We start from the raw sequence: 12,040 nt of genomic DNA on the forward strand, positions 1-12,040 counted from the left end.
ACGCAGTTCTGTGCATTAAAGACAGGTATCTCATGCAGCGAGAATGAATGCCATTACTAGAGCAAGAAACCCAAAGAACACAATTTAACAAGTCTCTTTTCACTGCAGCCACAGCTGCGCTGGCTTCATACATCATCTCTAGCAGAAGTATCATTGTGCAAAATGTGTTTATAAAAGAGGGCAGGCTACAAAGGGAACAAGTTTGAGATTCTCAGGCAAACATGGCACACCTTAATAATCTTATTAATCTGCACATACTATAAACACTAATTAAAATAATAATAATAATTGCATAATTGCACCTGGCATTTCTTTTTTTATGTTTTACTTTTGCCGTGGTGTATGAAACGTCTTCATTATTAATTCATTATGATTCATTATGGAATAAATAAACCACACAAATGTGTATTTTCTTTTAAAACACAAAGTATATTACAGTCTGCAAAATGACAAAATGTATTTACAAACACATATACAGCACTGTCTACAATACAAATTTATCATACAAACTTGCATATGCAAATGCACTATATGTTAACCTTCTGATAGATTTCCACTACATAAGCAATACAATTCAAAGCAGAAACAACTGATTATTATATCCATAATAAAACATTAATTCTTGCTATTAATGTCTTGAAATTATATTCAATAAATTATTGATAAGAATGCATTGTCATCAGTGTAAATTCTATCCTCCCATAATGGTTGTTTAACATTAGAGCATTTTGAAAGTGTAGAACCCTGTTGGTACAGATTATCTCAGGAAAATCTGTTAAAAGTCAGGAAAATCAGCCTGTACACAGTTAGCTGCACTCTTTTATCTACAAAAGTGATTCATTTTTTTAAACACTGCATCTCCTACATAGCATTAAATGCAACAAGGAATAACTTGGAATTTACACTTACAAATATAAATACGTTTATACACTTTTAGCTGCATTACCGAAGTTTTTTTTTTTTTTTTTCTTGGTTGGATTTTAAAAACATTTTACAATCGTGCTTCATTGACAGGATCAGTCGCAGCCAGCGATTTCCTAAAGGGACAGAATACATTATGTTTATTTACCTTTATATTTGATACTTACAGTATATTTTACTTATGCCATATTAAATTATTTACAATTACAATTTAAGCTACAGATTCATTGAGAAATAATATACAATCAAATACAATAACTAAAACATTATCCATAACATTTATCCACACATATATATATATATACTTGAAATGCTCACCTACTCGAATTTAGTTAGAGGCGCTTTGTCACATGTGACTTCAGACTGCACTCCGTTTACTGTCTTGTTTTGTGGCTGTAGTTTTGGAATGTTACCCACTGGCTTTTCAAGACCATTCATCGTTCTGGATAAAGGAAATGACACATTTAGTGTAACATTTAATTATGAATATCACGAAGAAAAGAGTAACAAATTCTACTTTATAAAAAAGTTTCTTACAGAGTATTGTTAAACACGCCCTCTTCCAGACTTTTAGTTTCAGAGACGTTGGGGCCAAACAGTTTCCGGGCCAAGAAGTTGAGAATGCCACAGTGATTCGTATAGCAACACATCGCGTCAACTCCCACCAACAGCAACACGAAGACGAACAACACTATGGCTACTACACCACCTTTACCCAGGCTGGGTTGAGCTAAAAGTGAGGTAGTCAAAAAACAAAAGAGTATAATTATATAGACACCATCATTTAATGATTTACAAAAAAAAAAAAAAAAAAAGGAAAGTGTTCAATTGGCATAAGCCATTCACACCTGCACTCACATGACAAGCCACTTTCATTGAAAATGTGTATTGTTGGTACTCGTTTTTTTTGGCCAAATTTGCCATTTTACATTTATTTTCTTTAATTGTGCCAATGTATTCACTTAATGAGATAGTATATGTCATATACAGTTAGCCTAAGAAATATTTGGAAACAAGTTTTGTTATTTTAAAAACATTAATCAGCTTTGAAACTATATTGGCTAGACGCCAAAAAAACATCTAAAGAACCCTGCCCAGTACTGGAACAGCATTCTTTGGACAGATGAAACTAAGATCAACCTGTACCAGAATAATATGAAAAAGAAAGTATGGAGAAGGGTTGGAACTGCTCATGATCCAAAGAACACCACATCCTCTGTAAAAGATGGTGGAGGCATTGTGATGGCATGGGCATGCATGGCTTCCAATGGCACTGGGTCACTAGTATTTGTTGATGATTTGCTCGGATTTAGCCAAATGCTGCAAAGTCGATTTGACGGCACTTCACAGTACAAATTGACAATGACCCAAAACATACTGCTAAAGCAACCCAGCATTTGGTGATATCCATGAGTTCATAACTTCAGGCAGTCATTGCCTCTAAAGAATTTCCAACAAAGTAGTGTTATGTTAATTTGTCACATTATTTTTAAGCCCATGAAATAAGGTAACTCTGTTTTAAAATTGTTATTTTAAATCCATTGTGGTGACATGGGAAGCCCAAATCATAAAGAGTGAAATAAACTGTATACTCATTTTAGTACAGATAAATGTTAAATTGTAGATGATATACATGAAACTGGTGAATGATGAGTGGAAAGTTCTTCTTTGAAATGTAACTGCCTGCTGTTTATAGCACAGGTGTGAATGCTTGCTAAGATTCAGTGAATTTTCAGTAAAAAGAAGCCCAGGGCTGTGCCGTGATAAATCTTACCTTGTGGGATTGAGAAATGGATCTTAGATGGTTTGGAGAAGCCATAAGTATTAACAGCACTGATTTCAGCCTCATAGTTTGAATCATATTCAAGATTCTGGAGGTGAATGCTACTGGAATTAGCGTCTGCTTCCTTTTCTCTCCAGGCCTCACTTTCCTTGTTCTGTTGAAATAAAACAGAAATTTATTTGCATGTACTCCAAGTAAAGCAGAACATTATTCTGTATATCAGCACAAAGGGGTTAATTCATACTTCACAAATCTGATGAATATCAGTAATTAAAAAAAAAAATCAGCAAATCCTACTTTTTAAGCTATTTCAAGTAACTGAGTGATAATATATATTTCACTTCATATATATGATTCACTTAGTTTCATACTAACCTTTCGGTAGCGCACTACATAATGTGTAACAGCAGAGCCTCCATCCTCCAGCAGTTTAATTGGAATTGAATACGAGTTTTTATCTACTTTGCCCTCATCTTCAGACAGTGTAGGAATGTCTGGCTCCCCTACACAGAAAAAAGAAGTCAGGTAAACTACTTGCGTTACATTACGGAAATAAAATACCAAATATTTACACACGTCACTCTATTCAGTTAATGAGTTTTTATAGAGTGTATATATACTGTACACTGTACAACTCTAACAAATACACAGTGCCTAATAGATCATTTATTTATATAAACTTTATTTAAACTCTGACTCACCCTCTGTTGGTAATGCATCATCAAAAGCAGAAAACGATGGCAGAATGAAAGATAATTAGATGATGAGTGATGTGGAGAAGATGTCGTGCCAGGGATCAGTTAGAGAAAGAAACAAGAATAAACAATGAGGCATGGGTTTATGAATTAATGTACAAACAGAGATGAAATGTAGCATTTAAAATAAAAGAAAATACTAACTTTGGAAAAATTGTAAAAATAATATTCTAATGGCCGAATGTTATATAAGAGTTGGTACTCACGTTTGGCCATGGTACAAATTTTCTTTTCGGCTGAAAAGCCTCCAAGAAAATGCTGGTTTTTAGCAGCAAAGCGCACAAAGTATTCTGTGTATGTCTCCAGAGATGTGACCTTTAGCACACCTATGAATTAAAAAGAATATTCTATTAAAATAAAAAGCAAAAAGTGTCTTTTTTCAGACATTAGATGCAAAACTGATTGTCAGGGCATTATGAAATATATTATGAAAATAAATACAATGCAAAATTGTTCAAATAAACCAAATTTTCTGTATGACAGTTATTTATAAAGGATAATATCGGAAAAACTGAAAAACATTACTTTCTATTCCAGTCAGATCTGGCAACTTTTTAACCATAAACAACATGTAACTAATTTGCAATTAATAGTCATTGCATAAATAATAATAAAAAAATATTTCACGGTATAAATAGGGCATGACATTTGCCACATTATATGATCCGTAATAAATATCAGGTGCTATATATTACGTTATCAATACAATGAGGTAAAAAAAATAATATATATTTTTTTTTATTACCAGATGAAGGGACTGTAGTCTGTTCCCAGTTATACTGTGAGTCATTTCTCCACTGAATGATGTATTGAGTAATGGGAGAACCCCCATCCTGGATAGATTTCTGCAGGGTGATGTGAAAAGCCGCGGGTCCAGGCGACACAGTAAATGAGGTTGGCACATCTGGAGAGGCTGAAGGAAGGAGAAGACAGTGAGAAATCATTAGTGTCATGAATGAAGATAAAAAAATATGATTTTTTTAAGGAATCTACCCATATAACCCATACCTACAGCAAACCCATCTGAATAATTTTACCCTTGTTAATTTCTTAAAAAGCAACATGAATATGGACAACAGAAATTCTTCACAACAAATCAAATATGAAATGTGAAAAGTCAATGGTTTTGCTTGCTCTTACTCATTAGAGTGAGGGTCTGTGTGGTTTTGCCTGCCTCATTGATGGCATTGCAGGAATACACACCACCATCAGAAGGCATCACATTATCAATCTGAAGTGTCGTTGCCACAGCTCTCAGTCGACCGTTACTGGGCTACATTATAAGCACATACACAGGAAAAAGAATGTTATTTCAGAACAAGAAAAGAACTAAAAATACATTGTACTCAACAAAATAGGCATCAAGTCTGACTGGATTCAAACACTTTTGCTAAAAACAGCCCAAACGCAATGGCCAATCAGAAACATTAGACCATCGTGTAACATGGCTGTTCAAAGAATTTACAGTCTGGGCTAAAAAGAATTCAGCCCCATTCTCACTTCAGATTTTTTTATGTATATTTAATAAAGCTGTTGGTTGTGCTTTTGTATTTTTTGACAGGAATCCCACCACCATTTGTTGACAGCAAAGTCGTGAAAGTCAGAAAATATATTTTTTGTATTAAAATATTATTTAATTGAATATAAATGTATTACAATTTTTATATATTTTTATTATTTTTACATTTTTATTTAATGGATACTGGATATATCCCTACTGGATATTTGACACCCTGTACATTGAGCAGTGAGGCACCATCTGGGTAATCCTGTCCAAATTTTATAGATTTGATCAAATAAATGCTAATTACCAAGATATTGTTCCTGTTCAGCCACTGCACGGTGGGTGTAGGATGTCCATTGGCATTACAGTTGACAGACACTGAGTCACCAAGTTTTACAACCTGAACATTCTTATCCAGGGTCACCGTTGGATGTTCTACAGAAGGCAAACCCCAAAATGTTAGTTTATGTACTGTATAAAAAAATCACCATGCCTGCTTATAGGATGGTACAACAATGCAGTGTGATGATCTTAGAGTTGATGGTGAATTGGGTTACATAGTGATTATAGACAGAAAAAGTAGTAAAAAGCATCAGTGAGATATCAGTGTCCTAACAGTGTAGTGAAGAATTCAGTAAGGTGACGGTTATAGGGAAAAAGTAAACTAGCCCTTGTACCTGCTGGTTCTGTAAGGAATTGCCAATTTAGTCAGGAAAATCTATTTGTATATTTATATCAATATGTCTATGCAGTATCTTTTCACCTGTGACATCCAGTGTAAATGCTGCGCTGTCTTTTCCAAAGTTATTGGTGGCGGTACAAACATATTTTCCAGCATCACTCCTGGCCAGACCATTAATGATGAGTTTACTCTTGTCTGAGTTGTATGTGTAGCGGGAAGAATCTGATGTGTCAGGCCTAAGAGGAGGATGAAAGGAATAATAACATTTTATTTCTGGATATAGGAAACAAATGAAAGTCATTTCGAATAAATATGTCAAATTTAATTGTCTTTGTGCCAACAATATGGGTAAGCAACAATTTACACCAATAACCAAATTTACACCAATTTGGACACATAATTAAATTTGAGTTGTCCAATTGTTACCATTTATGAATAAAAGCTACTGAATAAAAGCAAATTTTTAATTCTGAAATTCTTATTCAGTTCTGAGAATAGTTCAGGCTGAAAGGCAATAAAGAATGTAATAATCTCCAGTGTAGTAAAGGTCACACTTCTTTATATCAAGTACTTCATTTACTTACACTTCCCAGGAGATATTTGGATGAGGTGCTCCTGTAACCAAGCAGGTTAAAGTGGCTTTATTGTTTGGTCCAGCCAAAACCTTTGCACTCTCACCACGAACTATGACAGATGGTGGAACTGAAAAAAACAAGAAGGGTCATCTTCCAGTTTAAGCCATAATTTAATTAATTGAATTCTATAGTTGTACATATTCTAATGGCCTACCATTTACTACGACAGAGATGTTCAAAGTCTTCGCTACAGGCCGCCTTTTGATTTTTCCCTCGCAGACATACGTTCCGTGATTTTGCCTCTGAATATTTGTAATCTGCAGTGACCCATTTGATAGCACACTGAACTTATTTGTGTCTGCAGACAAGAGAATTAGAATTAGAATTAGAAATGGACGACTACAGCATTGTAACACTAGCATTTCTTGAAATTGGAAATTAGGAGATTGTTGTAAGAGACAGGTATCCCTTTATCTCACAGAAACCAAATCAGCTGGGATGTGTTTCATGTAAGCATCATAAACGTCAACTGTACATGCCATGGGTTTACCATTTAACTAAATAAAATATCAAGAAAATTTCATTTCCTTAAAGTGAATTCATGCAAAAAAGACAATACACCTTTTTATATGAAAAAAAAAGATTATAAATATTTTCATATACATTTCAAATACACAACATGCCGAGGTTTTTTAATATGAGACGAAAAAAAATGTGAAAAAATTTGAATACCTATGTATTTATTTATATTATTAATACCTGAAATTAAGATGAATTTTATAATTCAACAGCAAAAACCAATAAAAACACACCAAAATCCTGTTCTGAGAGTCTTACCGTTATTTGCTATGGGTAAATCGTTCCAATACCAGTTGATCTCCACTTCAGGCTTCCCGGTGACCTCGCATGGAATATGCGCTGTCTCGTTCACCAGGAACTCATAATATGTATTATTTGAAACAAACTTTAGTGTCTCTAGCAGAAAAAAAAGACCAGAGAAGCAAATATTGGTATTGGCATTGGTAAATACTGGCATTAGATCAGGATATGTGGTGTGAAATTTATATGATTTTATCTTTATACAATTGAGTGAAGAGAGAGTTTGAACATTTTAAAATTAAAGTCAGAACTTGGATTTCTTACTATTTGCCACGTTCGAGCTAAAAAGCATAAACAAAAACATGGCCATCTTTCATTAGCAATGAATTCATACGCATGTTGATTGGTCTAAAGCAAATACTAGTATAAGCAGTTCAGTATCACTTATTGAAAATTTAAAAACTGCTTATTCTAGGAGCCATTATGTTGCTAAACCTGGGGTTAAGACTATCCGAAATTCTGGGTAGAATTATATAGGTATGTTTTTTTTTTTTTTCAAGGTAAGTTTTAGTGTAATGCAGCGTAGCAAACATTTATCACCATTGATGACTGAATAATAATTTTTTTTTAAATGGAGGATAATCGTTTGTTTTTGCTAACAACACACATTCTTTACAGGTTAAAAAGGTATAGATTGTTCATTTTTATACATAGTATACAAAATTATAAACTGGTGCTTCATCATAATATTTAATGTAAAAGAACCACAATACTTCGACTGAAAGTATTTTAGTATGAAATCTTAACAAAAAAACAAAGCAGATACTATAAATACACTTTTCTAAAGGTAAGAAAAAGTGTTAAATTCCTCATAAATGAAAAGGAAAAAATGACTATTCTAAGCAAAAATAAATGAAAGATTTCTACCTTCGATATAAATGCAAAAGGAAATGTATAATATCTTTGTATATCATCTCATAAGTTTATTTCATTAATATTTTTTTGTTCCAAAAGCCCTAGGTAGGTAATAAATAATGCAATAAAATAATGTTACATTGTTAGTATATATTAACTGTATGTAATATCAGTGTTACAAAGGATTATTAAATAAAAAAATGTGTTTACCATAGACATATATGTGGATGGATTCCTCCTGTTCATCGCCATCAAAATCGCAAATGCATGTGTACTTTCCAGTGTCTCCAAGCTGGACGTTCTTCAAGGTCAGCCGACTCTTTTCTTCATCACTTTCTATATTGTCTTCAATATCTTCTCCATCCTTCTGCCATTTAAACGTTGTAGCTTTATTAGCTGCAAATAAAATGGATTTTATGGAGAGGATATTATAAACAGAATGATTTATCATTTAATCCTTTGTCTAATCATCAAAATAGATGGGTGGATTCTATATGGATGTAAACTTCTTATGATAAGATATTACATGTAAGGTTAAAAATTCATATGCTGTAGTCTCAGTGAAATTTTATTACAACGATAAGCCAAATTACTAATATTTGACCCTCAAAGAGATTGATATTCACAACCATTGTCCTGTCAGAATTTGCATTTAACTAGTAATATTTAAGTTTAATATTGTTTGATTAAAGTGATATAATCTATCATGTCAAGAATAAAACACTTCATATAAATAGGCCCACATTATTGACTCTTGTCCTGTACCCCATGCCGTATCAACTTGTCAATGAATACAATTTAAAGTTAATTAAAGTTCATGCTTCACAACCTCACTAGCATCACTTTCCTCCCTTTAATTGTCATGTTCCTGAGAAATCAGAACATTCTCAATTTGGAAAGTTTAAAGTCCCAGCTTTAACTTTTACTGCTACAATACAATTTACTGACACTGGAGAATCATTGCTGAAATATTACATGTTTACAACTAATTATTTATTCTTATTATATCGTCTTACATAATTGTGTATTGTTTGCCATACATGTTGCTGTGGATTAGTGTCATTATTGCATAGCATTTCAAAAGTGATTTGAATCAAAGTCAGAACTGCTGTTATAGAAATTCTGACCAATCAGAAATAAGAATTCCCATTTCTACAACTGAACAGTTAAGGGTGGTGGTGCGGATTACTGATAAGTGCTGGTGCAGGTATTTGAAATCACAACCTACTAATCTGTAGGCTAAAATCTTAAACACTCAGCTGCCACTTCTGTCACAGATTAGATAAAACCAGATTTATTTTATTTTGCAAATGTCTATACACAATAGCTGGCTGAGGGACAGTTTTAGAAACACTCAGATTTTAGACACTCAACAAAGCATTGTTAAAAAAAAATGATTCTGTTAATAGTTTGCACTTCAAAGACTATTAACTTCCTCCCTTATTTAGACAGATGATCTTCTTCAGATGCACTTTTTAGATGGTCCAATTCACATTTTAGTTCTTTATTAGATAATCTAAAGACTAAGAATTTCTCCCTAGGTCATTACATTTTCTAAAAGATAATCATTTGACATGCTTATAATTGATATGCTGGTTCATGACAGCTTGTGGAGTGTCTAAAGCAGGCTATTGAAATAAAAGGTTACACAAGAGTTAATCTCAACATGTCATTGCTAACAGAAAACCTAGAGCAAATGCACACTTACTTTTGCAGAAAAACAACTGTTCGCTTCCCACCTCAATATCTTTATTCGTGGCATGGAGTTCCACTTTGGGTGCTTCTGTTGTAGCATCTGATAAAAACGGGAAACGTTATCAGTAATCACACGGGAGGTCATGATATGGTTTTGATTAAAGTTTACAAAGGGAAAGAAGACTGCAGTGGCTATTTGTAGTCACGGATTTCCTTTCCTGTGGCTGCTTGTAGTAAAATACTTCCTTTATTTCACAATTTCTTCCTGTTTAGTAAAACTCAATAAGCCATAGATGTCAATTCTTCTATTATATGGTAATTTAGGAAAATTATACAGTTTTTTTTGTTAATAATAAATAATAATAATAATAATAATAATAATAATAATAATAATAATAATAATGTTTGCATTTTTTAAAGAAAAATCCAAAGAACATTCGAATATTAAATAAACAAAAAGTATATTTGCATGACAAATTCGTGTTTAAAAAAAAAAAAAAAAAGATATGTTATATAGAACTACATTTCAAAAATTCCTTAAGAAATGTAAAAAGCTGCTCTTACCTGTCACTGTGTAAAACACGTAGAAAAAGAGTGTTATTATGACCGTGGACGTGGCCATGGTTCTGGAGAGCTGGTGAACTTGTTTCCAAAAAATTCATAAACCTCCTCCATGTGCAACTGTTTTTATACACTGCGACGAGGCTCATGACGGGACACACCGGAAAATCGTTATCTCTGAAATCTTTCGCCGGCATTTGCACGTCCTGGATGCTTTTACTGCAATTCTCTGCCGACAAGGAGGAGGATGAGGGAGGGAAAGAAGGCGCCCTACCCTGACAGGCGCCGGAGCTGCTGCGTCTTTCGTCCTGAGTGCGCCGGATGGCACGAGGACAGCACTCTCCTGAGACCTCTCCTCATGGAGGAATGCGTACATCATGGTACATTTTATTAAGGAGAAGTGCACGTAGATCATTACACCCAAAAAAAAAAAAAAAAGATAAAAAAAATCTTAAATATTTTCAATGTTTTACCAAGTTGTAAATATGTTAATGTATTTAATATGTCTAATTATAAAAGGTATCCAATGTAATCGTTTAGCATAATGTTTTGACTAATTTCCAGATTATTTATTTGGTTTATCATCATCCAAAATAGAAAAAAAATTCATCTGAATATATTCAAGACCGGAATATATTCAAGGCAGGCCATGCATTTTGTACCTATATCCCCTACCTGTATCCACCCCTTTTTATATCATACTTATGACAATAATATTATATCAATATTATACAGAAACGCAGTATAACAGAGCGCTGCATCACAAACAAGTATCTCATGCAGCGAGAATGAATGGCATTACTACAATAAGAAACTCAATAAACACATTTCAACAAGTCTTCTTTCACTGCAGCCACTGCGGCCCTCATACATCTGTAGCAGAAGCATCAGCAATAACCTCAAAAAAAAATTCAAAGCATTTTTGTGAATTTATTTCCAGCAATTACTGGTTTCTTGGGGATTTGAAATTAAGACAAATTGTCTGTTTTTGTGTAATGGCTACAGAAAAGATCATACAAAAGTATAAATGGGTCATGAAAAAGATTTACTCTCTTGATCCCCTTTTGGCTGACCGGTCACAAGCTAAGTATATCTGTGTTTAAGTTAATTTCTTCTCCTCTGTCAACCACTGTGGAATGAAATAACAGCTATTGAATCAACACGAATATATTTGAACTTGTGCAGATTGCTACAGATCCGGTTTGTAAGCTCTGACTAGTGCACTCAATGACCATCCAAGCAAAAGACATAAAAATGCTGATGTTACTGTGTGCCTGCCTCAATGCTGTCAACTCGAAATATGATTGGGTAAAGCAGCAGCCAGCAAGCAGCATGAAAAAAGCATTTTTGAAGGCTTTAACATCAGATACCTTTGACCCTAGCAACATGTGATGAACACAAATTTCTATGGCCACATTCTGAAATGTAATACAAAGATTTCTCAGAAAAGTAGAGGATATCATATTAGCAAACTGGGAATAAATATATAATGGGATGTTCAACAAGCTCATACACGTTATGGTCAGTTGTCTAAATACATATCAAATACAGCAGTTTTTTTGTTTTCAAGCATCTATACATAGAGGTCCGTTTGCACTAGGTAGAAAAGAAACTAATATGGTAAATGGTTTATTATTGAATAATTCTGACTATATTCTCACTTCATATCACCAACATTAAAGTGAGCAAAAGTCAAACAAATTCAAAGATAATATTTTTTTTTTTTTTTTTTTTGCGAAACATTTATTTTTTTTGCAAATAACATATCTCAAGAACACTTTGTGGCAGGTGGTAATATATCATGGACAAGATGCTGGTCTATCGCAGGGC

General features: G+C 33.5%; 1 protein-coding gene across 2 annotated transcripts; it reads right to left on the reverse strand.

The window, feature by feature from the left end:
• Positions 1–408: 408 nt before the first annotated feature.
• Positions 409–10,570, reverse strand: ncam3 (neural cell adhesion molecule 3). 2 transcript variants are annotated; one of them, XM_083530104.1, is made up of 16 exons: positions 10,214–10,570; positions 9,663–9,749; positions 8,165–8,350; positions 7,058–7,195; positions 6,435–6,578; positions 6,230–6,347; positions 5,727–5,881; positions 5,271–5,398; positions 4,600–4,732; positions 4,205–4,372; positions 3,666–3,785; positions 3,080–3,207; positions 2,696–2,858; positions 1,459–1,651; positions 1,244–1,363; positions 409–1,037 (listed from the first exon to the last, which is right to left on the reverse strand). In XM_083530104.1, exons 1-16 carry the CDS (start codon positions 10,269–10,271, stop codon positions 992–994), a joined length of 2,085 nt encoding a protein of 694 aa, XP_083386230.1. In that variant the 5' UTR covers positions 10,272–10,570; the 3' UTR covers positions 409–991. The 2 variants fall into 2 exon arrangements, with proteins under 2 accessions (XP_083386230.1, XP_083386231.1); XM_083530105.1 differs by having other exon boundaries at positions 1,240–1,363; positions 10,214–10,550.
• Positions 10,571–12,040: the final 1,470 nt, after the last annotated feature.

The sequence above is a fragment of the Silurus aristotelis genome (genome assembly GCF_946808225.1).
Source record: "Silurus aristotelis genome assembly, chromosome: 25".
Classification (NCBI taxonomy): Eukaryota; Metazoa; Chordata; class Actinopteri; order Siluriformes; family Siluridae; genus Silurus; species Silurus aristotelis.